Below are 15189 nucleotides of genomic sequence, written 5' to 3' on the forward strand. Positions count from 1 at the left end.
CTCTCCTCCCCTCCCCTCCCCTCCCCTCCTCTCCCCTCCCCTCCCCTCCTCTCCCCTCCTCTCCCCTCCTCTCCCCTCCTCTCCGCTCCTCTCCGCTCCGCTCCACTCCTCTCCGCTCTGCTCCTCTCCTCTCCATCCTAAGTAAAATATTTTCAAATCAAAACACTGATGATCAGGAAATAGGCAATATCATTCAGAATAAAAATTTAAAGTAGGTGATAAAACTGAGGCTTAAATATTAAGACTAAATATTAATATTAATAAAATTGTTGACAAAAAGGTTGCTTAATTCTTGTGAAATTGTTTAATCAATTAGGGTAAGACACAGGGAATTAATATGAATGCTTACCTGTGAGGAAAATGCTGGGTGGTCTGATGGAAAAAGGCAGAGTAAATGCTTTAGTGCATGCCTTGTTAGGTAGTTTTGATTTCATGAACTATGAAACTAATACCTATTCAAAAATTATATAAAATTGTTTATCAAAGTTCATTAAAGGAGCAATTTTTATGCAGACTAGCAAAGTGTATGGTTTATACTAGAAAGTGACAGTTATTTAAAATTAATTTGGTTTGTTTCCTTTTTATAATCTTATTGGATGCCCTTTATAACTGCATCACTAACTTATAAATTTTAAATGCCATTTAAGAGATCTTTTTTTTTTATTTTATGTTTCATTGCATTGTGATTATGTGACATTTTTCTTTCAGGGGGATGCCATAGATATTTTGCTTAGTTCCAAACCAGAACAACAAGGATAATTCATCACTACTAATACCTTTTTTCATCATTTAAAGAAAAAGCAACAGTATTTAATATCTAATGGTCTGATTTATATGCAGTAAGTTGGGATTTTGATTTTAGAAAACAATATTCTAGTTTAAATTACATTTAAATTTAGTGTGAATTAAAAAACTCATTTCAGAAATATGAGGTTAGTTTTTGATCTACACTAATCAGTTTTTCTATAATTTTCACGATTAGTTTAAAGATGTTCCTCCTTTATTTCTCATTTATGTTCCAATTGTATTTGAGTACACTTATATACTTAAAAATGTTCTATAATAAAAAAGTTCTATAATGTTAAAAAAATTATTCCTTTAGAAAAAATGATCAGAATTACTTAAATAAAAATCTATATAAGACAGTTTCATAGAGTTTTTAATCTGCTTTTCAAGTCTTATGAATTATTCAATTATTAGTATTATGAGAACATTGACTTCTCATATTCAATTTTTTTTTTGGAAGTAAAGGCAGGCTTTTTTTTGAAAGTTCTGAGGAAGGGGAAGGAGAAGAAAAGGAAAGGAGGGGAAAGCGAGAGAGCGAGCGAGTGAGGAGCTCAAGAGAGCTCAGGCTTCTCCAAAGTGGAAGAGTGGACCAGGACACAGACCAGCATGAATGTAAGAAAGTCCACAGAGGCACAGCTGGGCTCAGAGCACTCTGCATGCCAGGATTTCTGGGTGTCTTTGCCTGGTATGTTGGGGGCTCTGGGCAGGACAGCTAGCCACAGGCCCCCTGAGCTGACCACCTAGTCCAGGGGACCAAGGTACCCCCAAACCTGGTGAGTCTTCAAGGCCACGCCTGGTTAATTGGGCCCTGGGGGGAGGGGGGGGAGAAATTCCTCCCTAGGCATCCAAAAACTACAGAGGCACAGCTGGGCTCAGAGCACTCCGCATGCCAGGATTTCTGGGTCTTTGCCTGGTATGTTGGGGGCTCTGGGCAGGACAGCTGGCCACAGGCCCCCTGGGCTGACCACCTAGTCCAGGGGACCAAGGTCCCCCCAAACCTGGTGGGTCTTCAAGGCCACGCCTCGTTAATTGGGCCCTGGGGGGAGGGGGGGAGAAATTCCTCCCTAGGCATCCAAAAACTACAGAGGCACAGCTGGGCTCAGAGCACTCCGCATGCCAGGATTTCTGGGTCTTTGCCTGGTATGTTGGGGGCTCTGGGCAGGACAGCTGGCCACAGGTCCCCTGGGCTGACCACCTAGTCCGGGGGACCAAGGTCCCCCCAAACCTGGTGGGTCTTCAAGGCCACGCCTGGTTAATTGGGCCCTGGGGGGAGGGGGGGAGAAATTCCTCCCTAGGCATCCAAAAACTACAGAGGCACAGCTGGGCTCAGAGCACTCCGCATGCCAGGATTTCTGGGTGTCTTTGCCTGGTATGTTGGGGGCTCTGGGCAGGACAGCTGGCCACAGGCCCCCTGGGCTGACCACCTAGTCCAGGGGACCAAGGTCCCCCCAAACCTGGTGGGTCTTCAAGGCCACGCCTCGTTAATTGGGCCCTGGGGGGAGGGGGGGAGAAATTCCTCCCTAGGCATCCAAAAACTACAGAGGCACAGCTGGGCTCAGAGCACTCCACATGCCAGGATTTCTGGGTGTCTTTGCCTGGTATGTTGGGGGCTCTGGGCAGGACAGCTGGCCACAGGTCCCCTGGGCTGACCACCTAGTCCAGGGGACCAAGGTCCCCCCAAACCTGGTGGGTCTTCAAGGCCACGCCTGGTTAATTGGGCCCTGGGGGGAGGGGGGGAGAAATTCCTCCCTAGGCATCCAAAAACTACAGAGGCACAGCTGGGCTCAGAGCACTCCGCATGCCAGGATTTCTGGGTGTCTTTGCCTGGTATGTTGGGGGCTCTGGGCAGGACAGCTGGCCACAGGTCCCCTGGGCTGACCACCTAGTCCAGGGGACCAAGGTCCCCCCAAACCTGGTGGGTCTTCAAGGCCACGCCTGGTTAATTGGGCCCTGGGGGGAGGGGGGGAGAAATTCCTCCCTAGGCATCCAAAAACTACAGAGGCACAGCTGGGCTCAGAGCACTCCGCATGCCAGGATTTCTGGGTGTCTTTGCCTGGTATGTTGGGGACTCTGGGCAGGACAGCTGGCCACAGGCCCCCTGGGCTGACCACCTAGTCCAGGGGACCAAGGTCCCCCCAAACCTGGTGGGTCTTCAAGGCCACGCCTCGTTAATTGGGCCCTGGGGGGAGGGGGGGAGAAATTCCTCCCTAGGCATCCAAAAACTACAGAGGCACAGCTGGGCTCAGAGCACTCCACATGCCAGGATTTCTGGGTGTCTTTGCCTGGTATGTTGGGGGCTCTGGGCAGGACAGCTGGCCACAGGTCCCCTGGGCTGACCACCTAGTCCAGGGGACCAAGGTCCCCCCAAACCTGGTGGGTCTTCAAGGCCACGCCTGGTTAATTGGGCCCTGGGGGGAGGGGGGGAGAAATTCCTCCCTAGGCATCCAAAAACTACAGAACCGCGCGGGGGCTCACGCCCTCGTGCGTACTTCATGTACTTCATGTATTCAGAATATTCCTTATTCTTATGTTATGTTTTGCATATACAGAATGTTCATTTTGTATTCTGCCCTTTCCCACACCCATACAAAGCTCTTTTTTTTTTTTTTTTTGGTTTTTGGGCCACACCCGGTAACGCTCAGGGGTTACTCCTAGCTATGCGCTCAGAAGTCGCTCCTGGCTCGGGGGACCATATGGGACGCCGGGGGATCGAACCGCGGCCCGTCCAAGGCTAGCGCAGGCAAGGCAGGCACCTTACCTTTAGCGCCACCGCCGGGCCCCACAAAGCTCTTTTTTACTCCGTAACTCTCTAACCCCCTCTCAAACATCACTAACCTACATTACTCTTTTTAACTTCAGTAGTGTACAATCCTAATCACAGTCCAAAGCTGTGCATTGTATGTGACAACTCCAAACTGTTTCAAGATACATAAAATGGACACGTATTTCTTTAGAATATTTTGTGGTTTTTTTCGGACAGCTATAATTCTTACTAAATTTTGTCTTATTCAGTGATGATTCTAACCACTTTTTACCACTTTTTATCTTCTCTTTTTGAGCTGTTTAACAAGAAATTTTGGTGGAAGAGTCCCCCAGTTTAATGCTTATGATTGAACCATGTCATGGGAATCATTGGAATTGTTCTTATGGCCCCCATATGCGCCAATAACACCACGTGGCATTGCTTCTTATTTGCATAGGCACATTAAAATTGGAAAATACTATACATACAAATAAGATCCTATTTAATAGAGATTGGAACACACAAATCTTGTAGTGCAGAGGGACCTTACACCCTGAACATTGACATAACGACCTGGCACAGACCTCAGAAGAAAGGGCATAATCCATTCTCCCCTGAACCAGGGAAGCCATCCACGAAACATCCAGGCTGGTCTATAACATCACCTGGAAGCAATCCTCTACCACGGAAGACCTACACTGCTCAGACTTTGACCTGCTCAAAAGAGACTTCCCTTAACACTGAGAAGACTTAACAACAACGACCTGCTTACAGGACAGGGCTCCCTGCATTGCCCTTTGATTGTGAGGTGAAAGGAGAGGATGCTCCACATCCTGACTTCAATGTAAGATATGCAGATTCCAGGATCTTTAATACAGAAACATGATACCAACAACAGAGATTGTGTGAAAAATAAAAGTGTGTTGGCACTACAGACAATGTATTGGATTGGATGATCTAGCTTGCCTGAAGCCTAGACTTGGTCTTGTGCCAGGAAACTTCAGGGGTCGGGTCTCTTTGTACTTAGGCCAAGGTTATTTCTTTCCATGTCCCTCATATTTTGGTGGGCCTATGCAAACAACAATTGCCACTCTAACACCATTTTTACTGTGCTCCTTTGACTCTAATCCTTAAAAAGAACTCACTTAAAATTTGAGGTTAATGTAAGCTAATATGCATGTATATGGAAATGTAAGAAAATACTATGCCTGTAATGTTTAAGGAGTTACGTAAGTTTTATGGCTTCAGATTGCTTTGTGTACTGTTAAGAAATATTATAATGTGTTACAATCTGGGGACTTGAGGGACAAAGTAATTGTACATGGATTCTGTCTTATTTATCTTAATGTTCTTTGGCTGAAATTTCAAAGTTAAGATATCAGCAAGGGGACTTCTGAGAATTATGTTATGGGTGATGGTCCTTCCACTGTAACTTTACCTTGTCCTCTTTCTTTGCACCCTTGTTCTCATAATTAAAAATAAAGAAAAAAAATTAGTCTGCAAAAAAAAAAAAAGAAAGAAAGAAAGTCCAATCTCAGGCATGGAGAGATGCTGTGATGTGCTCAGGCACTGTGTAAATGGATCAGCAACATACATGTATGCAGGACCGACACATGGGTCGAGGGAACACATGTGCCTCTCATGCTCAACTTTAAATCAAAATTAGACTGTTTTCTGTCTGAGAGGTGAAATGATAGAATTTTATTAGACTGTTTGACAAATCAGAGTTATGGGAAAAAATGTTGGAATTTGCTTAGCTCGACTAGCAAGCATGGAACCCGCCAATTCAATGAAAAGAATTAATATGAGTTACATGAACCTCCTCTGTCTGCCTAGAATCCTCCCTGGGTTTTAATCCTAGACTTGAGCAAGCTCAGAGAAAAACTAGAAAGTCTCTGATTAACAGTTTGCCTCAAGATGCTCTTTTATGAAAGGTTTAGCCAGCTTGTAGAAAATAGGAGTGGGAAGAAGCATTTCTTTCAAACAGATTGCATATGCCTAATTTAGGTCTTTTGTTTTCTAAATCCTGAATTTTGTAAACTGAAACCTGGAAAGAATCTAGAAAGCATTCAATGAGATAAGTCACTAAAACTCTGGGGGAAAAAGGAGAAAAAAGCAAAAATCTGTGAATGGAACCATACAATAGTAGGAAATATCTTTTTTTAAGTTTGTGTTCTTTCATATTCTCCATTTCTTTGGGAGTAATCCTATAAACAAAAGCAAGATAATTTTGGAAAATGGGAGCTTAGGTCCAGCTAATACAATAATTACAAATAGGGGCCGGAGAGACAGCACAGCTGTAGAGCGTTTGCATTGCACGGGGCTGACCCAGGATGGACCTGAGTTCGATCCCCTGTGTCCCATATGGTCTCCCGAGCCAGGAGCAATTTTTGAGCGCATACCCAGGAGTACCGGGTGTGACACAAAAAATAATAATAATAATAATAATAATAATAATAATAATAATAATAACAACAACAAATAATCTTTTGGTATAAATCATCGTGATTCTCTTCCATATTCTGAAAGGTTGGACTTTCCATAAACTTAATAAAATAATTCAGTTGAAAAAATTTTCCTTTTGTTGATCTTTAAAATATTTTTATATATATTATTCTCAATGTTCTTCCAATTTGATTGAGAAATAAGGCCTTTTTTCCTTGGTTTTCTGATCCTGAGTTCATATTTTGCTTTTTTTTTTTTTTTTTTTGGTTTTGGGTTACACCTGGCAACGCTCAGGGGTTACTCCTGGCTCTATGCTCAGAAATCACTCCTGGCAGGCTCCGGGGACCATATGGGATGCCGGGATTTGAACCATTGTCCTTCTGCATGAAAAGCAAACGCCTTACCTCCATGTTATCTCTCCAGTCCCATATTTTGCTTTTTTTTTTTTAACCCTATATCAAAACCACGCAGTAGATTGCTTCCTTTTCACAACTGATGAGTCTACAACAATGCATCCTAAGACATAATCCACCAAAGCCCACAAAATTTATGCTTTATAATAAGGCCCACTCTTGGTAAATGTTCCATGGGTTTGAAAAAAACATAGTATCAGTGATTTTTATTTTGGTTCACACCCGGTGATACTCGGGTGTTACTCCTGGCTATGCTCTCAGGAATCGCTCCTGGCTTGGGGGGCCATATGGGACTCCAGAAGATTGAACCAAAGTCCATCCTAGGTTAGCACATGCAAGGCAAATGCCCTACCGCTTGCACCACTACTCCAGCCCCAGTATCAATTATTTCTATTGCTCTAAAAATCACCCACACTGCCCATTCATTCCCTCAATTCCGTGCTTATGTTTTTTGCTCCTGGTGACTATCTTGTTAGTTTAACTTTTCCCAGCGTGCTACATAATAGGAATTAGAGGGTATGTATGTAGCCTTTTTAGATTGACTTTTACTCAGTGATAGAAATCCAAGATTCTCCCATATCTATTCATGGCCTGACAGCTTTTTATTTGAATAATATTTTGTTAACTGGAATACCACCATTTCTTTATCCATCACCTAGCAAAATGCTTTAGCTGGCCATTATGAATAAAGTGTCTCTAGAAACCAGACAGCCTTGGAATACAGTTTCAATTTCTGTGAGTTAACACCAAGAATGTGTAAGAAACCCCTAAATGTCTTCCACTGTGGCCAGACCATTTTTTTTTTTTTTTGGTTTTTGGGCCACACCCGGTAACGCTCAGGGGTTACTCCTGGCTATGCGCTCAGAAGTCGCTCCTGGCTTGGGGGACCATATGGGACACCGGGGGATCGAACCGCGGTCTGTCCAAGACTAGCGCAGGCAAGGCAGGCACCTTACCTCTTGCGCCACCACCCGGCCCCAGCCAGACCATTTTTTACTCCCTGCACTGTGAAAAATATTTCACTTCACAATATTGCTAGCCTTGATATTGTCATTTTTTTGGGTAGTGTCATTTTGATAGTTTTGCCATTCTAAGAGATATATAATAGTATCTTGTTGGCTTAATTCGCATTTTCCTGATGCTATGCAGCTTGATATAAGTTTTTAAGAACCGAATAAGAATTCTGTTCAGCTATTAGCCATCTAATTTTTATTCTTAACACAAACACAACTAAGTTGCCAAGGGACCCTAAGAGAGAGTAATGGAAACTACACTAATTTTTGGCTTATTTTCATGCTAAGTGTTCATTGCTTCATTCATTATCTACTGGGCATCTCTCATAGAGAGTGCCCATTATTGCTGTCTAAGAGGAAATTGTTAGCTGGTCTTACTGTTACAGGAATATTTTACTCACCAATAAATATGTTTGTGTTATTTAATATACTCCTGTGGTTCACCTCTATGTAGTTACATGCAATTACAAAAAAAAACACAGGAATTAGTTACCATTTTGTCTCAATAAATGTCCCTAAAATAAATATTTCGTGTAATTTTCTTTTTTTAGAAAAAGTTGGCCAACATCCCTCTGGAAATATACTTCCTTTAATATAACAAGTAGAAAGTAACCCCGAGGGCTGGAGTGATAGCACAGTGGTAGGGCATTTACCTTTTATGTGGCCGACCCAGCACCAACCGGGTTTGATCCCCAACATCCCATATAGTTCCCAAAGCTTGCCAGGAGGTATTTCTGAGCACAGAGCCAGAAGTAACCCTCGAACACCACCAGGTATAAACTCCCCCCAAAGAAAGTATCCCCTAATTACACTTTTCTAGTGCCTCCTGGAAAGGGAGAGAACGTTCAGTTCGGGAAACACAGCTCTCACAAGGAGATGTTGAGATGCACTGAGAATCACTTTAGTTCATCACATACCAACAATAATATTCATTAGAATTCTTCACAGTTATACTCGCTTCAGCAGCACATATACTAAAATTGGAACGATACAGAGAGGATTAGCATGGTCCCTGTGCAAAGATGACACGCAAATTTGTGAAGTGTTCCATATTTTTAAAAAAGAAAAAAAAAAAGGAATTCTTCACAGTTTGCAAAAATCATCCCATGTCCATGATCTAAGCACATCCTCACAGAAATCCTATGAGACATGGAAGCAAGCAATTGTAATATCAAAGCTCTATTTCCCAAATGACATCATTAAGGTTTAAAGAAGGCAGGGAGGGGATGGGAAGGTGGGAGAGAAACCAGGGGAAATAACGGAGGGAAATTTGCACTGGAAAAGAGGTGGGTGTTGGACATCATGTGACTGAAACTCAATCATGAACAATTTTGTAACTATCTCATGGTAATTCAATGAAAGAATTTATTTAAAAATTAAACAACAAATACAAAAAAGAGATGGTACAACTCACCTCCAGATTATCAGCTGATTACTAGTCTGGCTTGAATTCAAGTCCAAGTCTCTGAACAGTTTTTACATGTTGGACTCCATAGGCCATATCCAATCCCAGGAACACGGGTCTGGGGCAGGGTAGCAAGAGGAATTAATAGTCTAAGCCAGCCATAATTGAAAAAAGTAGAATCAGCAGGCTTCCAATCTCTTGGTGCAGAGCCTGGCCAAACCCAACCATTTTTTTTTTCCTATTCAATTCACTCACAGGTTTGGGGAGAATCCAGTAACAGACCAAGTTCCTACCTGGAACATACAATCTAAGTGGGCGTTTAGATTTCAAAAGCTTTGGGGGAAGAGTGGTGGGGGAGCAGAAATCTTTGTATTAGAATAAAATAATATGTGACCTAACACATATTCTCTATTATTGTTTAGCAAATAGTTCATGTCTTTAAGCCTCATAGGTTGTTGAGGTCTTGCAAACTGCCACCCAAGAGTATTCTTTAATAATAGAAATGTACCATAAATAATAGTACTTGAAACTTAGTTTTCTATTTGGTGTATTTTTTTTTTTTTTTTTTGCTTTCATCAGACCTTGACACAGGTTGCGCTTCTGTTGAGAATATGGTCCCCACTTCACTCCCCTTCAGGATGTTAACTTCATTCACTATCAGCACTCAGTTCATAGACAAAAGGGAAACCCTTTTGTCTCCATGACTTAAAAGATCCTTGAGGATAATCATGCTGAGTGAAGACAGTCAAAGAATGGAATACAGAAAGACCTTCTATGTGGACTTAAAGATACACAATAAGGGAGCAACAAGAGGCCAAAGACAACATAATGGGAGAACTGACTCATTGTACTGAGTTTGAGTGAGTCAGTGGGGACTTTTGGGGAAAGAGGTGGGTACACTGGTAAGGGGTTTGGTGTTGCAATCATGTGCATGTAAAACCAGGATTAACAGTATTATAGATCACAATACCTTAATTTAAAAGTTTACAAAAAATGTTCTCCATAAAATGAATTACTGGAAGAGCACCCCTGGCTAGAGCAGTGGTCCTCAAACTACGGCCCGCGAGCCACATATTGTATTTTTTCCCATTTTATTTCTCCACTTCAAAATAAGATATATGCAAAGTGTGCATAGGAATTTGTTCATAGTTTTTGTTTTTACTATCGTCTGACCTTCCAACGGTCTGAGAGACATTGAACTGGCCCCCTGTTTAAAAAGTATGAGGACCAACTGGGCTAGAGAAAGCCAAGCTGCTAGCAATGATTAATGCCCCAGCAAGAAGCATCTCTGATTATAGAGGATTTTTGGTATAAGAGTAAGATGCTGGGGCCAGAGAGATAGCATGGAGGTAAGGCGTTTGCCTTTCATGCAGGAGGTCATCGGTTCTAATCCCGGTGTCCCATATTGTCCCCCGTGCCTGCCAGGAGCAATTTCTGAGCCTGGAGCCAGGAATAACCCCTGAGCACTGCCGGGTGTGACCCAAAAACCACACACACACACACACACACACACACACACACACACACAAAAGAGTAAAATGCTAGAATTAAGTTCTGGAAAATGGGTAGAGATGAAAGGAAACCAATTCTGAGACTGACACACACACACACACACACGCATGTGTGCATATGTCCGTTTGTATTTGTGGTATTCCAGCTGGGTGGCATTATGACTTAGAACCAGAAATCACAGAAAATAAATTTCTTAAATATCTGAGTTTCTGATTGGAGACTCATTCCCACAGTGAATATTAGTTTGTTTCATTTGTTTAATGTCCAGACCAGAGTTTGTTCCTCTAAACCAGAGTTTTACAAATGAGGACCACATGTCTGTGGGCTCCCAGGATATTCAAGATGGCCAAGATGGCCACAGGTAAAGCTTGATTAAATGGGGGGAGCCTTATACAAAATTGGGGCCAATGGGCAGGACAAAGAAACCATAGACGGCTCAAGGCCTGATGGGGCCAGAATCAGAAAATGTTGGGAAATGCCTTAAATCACAGATAGCTTATGTACTGGGACTTGGTGTTTTGCTTTCTACTATATCTACAAAGAAGAATAATTGGAATAACTATTTGTAGAATAAGATACATCACAATAATGAAATAATAGTTGCTTTAATATTTACCTCATATTGTAATATGATATAATAAATAAGATTCCCTCACTTTCCTGACAGAGGTTAAAACACTTTAAAAGTGGAAAACAGGGGCCAAGCAGTGGCGCTAGAGGTAAGGTGCCTGCCTTGCCTGCGCTAACCTCTGACGGACCGTGGTTCGATCCCCCAGCGTCCCATATGGTCCCCCAAGCCAGGAGCGACTTCTGAGCGCATAGCCAGGAGTAACCCCTGAGCGTTACCGGGTATGGCCCAAGCCCCCCCACCCCAAAAGTGGAAAACATAGAAACATAAAATTCACCTTGGATGATGTTAAACATTAGGTCATCATTTTCTTTGTTCTGTGATGATATGAAATCAAATTTTACTCTTGAGAGCAAAAACTTTCCTTAGGTGCCCTTATGAGATTGTGTTGCCACTGTTTAGGGCACAACAGACCTTTGCTGAAAGCACTGTAAATGCCCCAAACAGAGAAGGTTGAGGCCAGAGAGGTTGTACAGAAGGTAGGGTGCTTCCTATGCATGGGGCCAATCCAGGTTAGATTTTTGGTATTTTATATGGTCTCCAGAGCATTTCCAGGAATGATTCCTGAGTGAAGAGCCAGGAGAAAGCCCTGAATACAACTGGATGTGGCCTTAAAACCAAAACAAACAAGCAATATATAAATACATACATATATACACATATATATGTATGTATATATGTATATACACATTTATATGTATATATATGTATGTATATATGTATATACACATTTATATGTATATATATATACACACACACATATATATATAGTATATATAGTGTAGCATGATGCCACATTCCTACTTCTTAGTCTTAGAAGAATGTGCCAGATGCCACATTCCTACTTATTTGTCTGAGGACAGTTTTAACCTTGCTGATGGAAGGGTCTTTGCCAAGTTCTTTCTCTTCCCTGATAGAGACAGACTGTACTAATGACATCACTTGCTGCTTTATACAACTCTGAGCTTTGTGTCTTATTTGGGGTCTAGTACTTCATTCTAATCCATGCTCAACTTCGTACAACACTTATGAGGCTGTTCGCCTTCATTTGCTTAGGTTGGCAAACTCAATGATAAAACTAAAAGATGAACAGTTTATTTGAAATTTATTCCTGGCTTAAACAGAAAACAGAACATGTCCATTAGTTGGAAAACAAAGAACATAGCTATAAATCTTATTTTTAAAAAAGGGAGCACAGCTTTTCCTAAATTGGTTAGGGATTCATGTAGCATTCAAATAAACTCGTGGAAAATGAGCTTTTGCCAGGATGTTTTCTCTGAATAAGTCAGCTCGTAAAAGGCATGGTGCCACCAGCCCAGGAAAAATAAAGGTCTTGGATTCTTGAAATGTCATATTATTATTCACTGAGAGCATTTTCATTCAGCTTTCCAAACGATCACATGTATTTTAATTATTGGTTTATTTATTTTTTTCTTTCTTTCACATTTTTGGCCACACCTGGCAGTGTTCAGGTCTTACTCCTGACTCTGTTTAGGGCTCATTCCTGGCTATGCTAGGAGGAAAGGTTGAAGGAATAGGAAGGGAATTCTAGTAGCATACATTATGTGTTCCAAATTTTGAAGATGGCATGCATCTAAAGAAGTTTCAGAAATAGGGCATGGACTTCACTGAATTTCTTCATGCATCAAATTATGAAACTTGGAAGATTAATAAAGTCTATAATGAATTATTAGAGTGTAAGGCATTTATTTGAGTCTTAAAAATCAATTGTTGGCTACATTTTACAATCAAAAGTAAAAAAAAAAGGAAAACATGATTACAGAATAAATAACACAAATTGAAGTTGATTTAGAATGGCATGGTTAAATATTTCATAAAACAAGCTTCACTTTTCATATTAGGTGAGGCAATAGACCCCAAGAAGCACTGGAATGGCATTTTCTCAATGACAGGTCATTGAGTAGAAATAAATAATAAATAGAAGTCAACGGACCCTGGTTATGCCTCTTTTTTTCCTCTGCACTCATGTTGATCCTTTGCAAAATAAGAAGGATGAGTTGATGGAGCTCTTTCCCAGATGGTGAATCTCTCTGAAACCACATCAATATTTTTGTACAGTAAGGGTTGTACTCTGCTCTTTAGCACTGAGGGTTTAATCCTGGCTCTGAGCTTAAGGATTATTCTTGGTGGTGCTCAGAGGGACCATATATGTTGCCAAGGGTCAAACTTGGGTTGGTTGCATACAAGACAAACATTCTCTTGTCATCTCTGTCTGAAATTATATATCACATTCCTTACAGAAGCCCAACACATTTCCCCAAGTAGAGTATATTTACTAGTATCCTCCAGTGCTCTGAGGACATGTTCTTTCTTCTAATTCTTACAGTTGATAGACAGTCATGCTCAGTTCCCCAAACCCTTGCCAAGGTGGATTTCTCTAGAGTACAAAGTCCTCAGGGTAGGTCACTGCCTGCTGAAAGATTGCGAAAAATCATAGAACAGCTGGGTGACATCAGGGCAAGACCTAGAAAGGTTGGCCAGGTGAGAGAGCTCTGTAGGCTAGTGTGCAGTCTATACTTTAGTGCAGCATTACATGGTCCCTTGGGCACGTCCAAGAGTGACCCCTAAGCATAGAACCCGGGGTAGCCTCTGAACACCACCAGATTGACTGCCAACCCACCAGCTCACCCCTATCCTCCCCCAAAACAGGAAGACCTGGAAACTTGCACTGATATGAGGGGAGCCTCCTTGATTAAGTGAATCTTCACTGCATGGCAGAGTTTTAGTCCTTGCTGAATCACATCACCTTTATAATGGTTGGGTTTTATTCTCAAAATAATGTCTTTGGTGTAAGCTGTGGTTGAATTAATGCCTCAAAACCCAATGATGTCTAAAGCCCTATTCTGAATAACTTTTTAAATCGCAATGGTTTAAATAAAACAACAACAACAAATATGAAGCCTGCTTTCTCTCTTTGCCAAGGTGAAGGCGCTTTTTTTCTCAAATATTATTTCATTTTATTTGTGTATGCGTGAGGGTAGAGTGGTGCTCAGGGACTCTTCCTGTGGTCCCAGGCAGTGCTCTGCCCATAGATAGTGCTGGAAAGTCAACTCTGGGTCAGATACATGTAAGGCAAGAGTTTTTCTTTTCTCCTATCTCTCTGGCTCTCAAAGTTGGACTAGCTGAAAAATTTCAGGGCTGTGCAAAGCTAGATTTGATTTTCTTTCAAACAAACAAACAAACCAAAATACTCAACATCTTCAAAACAGAACATTCTCAAGGTAGAAAAATTAAAAGAAAGTAAAAAAATGGCCAGAGAGACCTAAATGGGTAACCCCTGAGCACTGCTGAGTGAGGCCCAAAAAACATAAACAAAAGTACACTTAAATGAATCCAAACTTCATCATTTCTAAATAACTGTGTGCTGTTTGCTGCATGTTATTCACTATTTTGTAAATACCATGTTATTCTGTAAATATCAATTCATGATCAAGGACAGGAACTGAAAGACATTTCTCAAAGAGATTCTAGTGTTGGGTGGGGATTCATCAGCATCTTGTAGCCCTTTCTCACCCACCTGAAAAGGGCTGAAACAGCTGTATCTAGGAGGTTCCAGAAACCTCAGATACCCAGAAAATATTTGAGTAAAAAATACCAGCCATCTTAGCCTACCAACCATTGAGATAAAAGATACTTTACTCTGAGTCTCTTCACTGAAAAATGAAGACCCAGATAGCCAGAGAAATGACAGAGCCTTCACAGATAGCAAAACAATAAGGGTATCTCCAGACTGTGTTTCTGCATTAAGGCTTTTAAAAACAAATTCCTCATCAGGTCACAATAACAAACTCCTCGGGCTTTGTTACCTGACTAATGCCAAAGTTGGTTTTTCAGACCTAGTGACTACTTTGTGGGCATCTCAGTTATGGATCAGGGTGCCGACTTTCAGCACTGGACAGGGCACCAACCAAAGCAGGGGTGACATGTTTTAATAATCAGAAAGGTGCTCTTGCAGCAAGTAATCTTGCCTTTCATTCTTTATTTTAAGTCATTTCCACTATAGAATATTCTTGATGATGCAGCATAAATGAATGATACTAGGGCCTGACCGGGGCTGGTGTCTTTTCAATAGCCTAGGTGATGAAATTAGAACATTCTGGGCGATCTTAAAAAAGAAAAGAGCTTGCATTTCTATGGCTAAAAATGAATGCTTTATCAGGAGGCATTTTTAGTTACCTAATTATTTTGGTTTGGGGGTCACATCCAGTGGTGTTCAGCGCCAT

General features: G+C 41.6%; 1 protein-coding gene and 1 non-coding gene across 2 annotated transcripts in view; both read left to right on the forward strand.

Annotated features, from left to right (window-relative positions):
- The window catches only part of DNAI4 (dynein axonemal intermediate chain 4), a 98211-nt gene that overhangs the window by 69899 nt on the left and 13123 nt on the right, over positions 1 to 15189 (forward strand). Inside the window, exon 17 of the mRNA XM_049775454.1 lies at positions 10611 to 10678. Within this exon, the coding sequence (XP_049631411.1) occupies positions 10611 to 10678 (68 nt within the window). The remainder of the gene's footprint in view (positions 1 to 10610; positions 10679 to 15189) is intronic.
- LOC126013111 (U6 spliceosomal RNA) lies at positions 8355 to 8457 on the forward strand. Its single transcript, XR_007497443.1, has one exon. It is a non-coding gene; the product is annotated as a U6 spliceosomal RNA (small nuclear RNA).

Source organism: Suncus etruscus, chromosome 6 (assembly GCF_024139225.1).
Source record: "Suncus etruscus isolate mSunEtr1 chromosome 6, mSunEtr1.pri.cur, whole genome shotgun sequence".
NCBI classification, from domain to species: Eukaryota; Metazoa; Chordata; class Mammalia; order Eulipotyphla; family Soricidae; genus Suncus; species Suncus etruscus.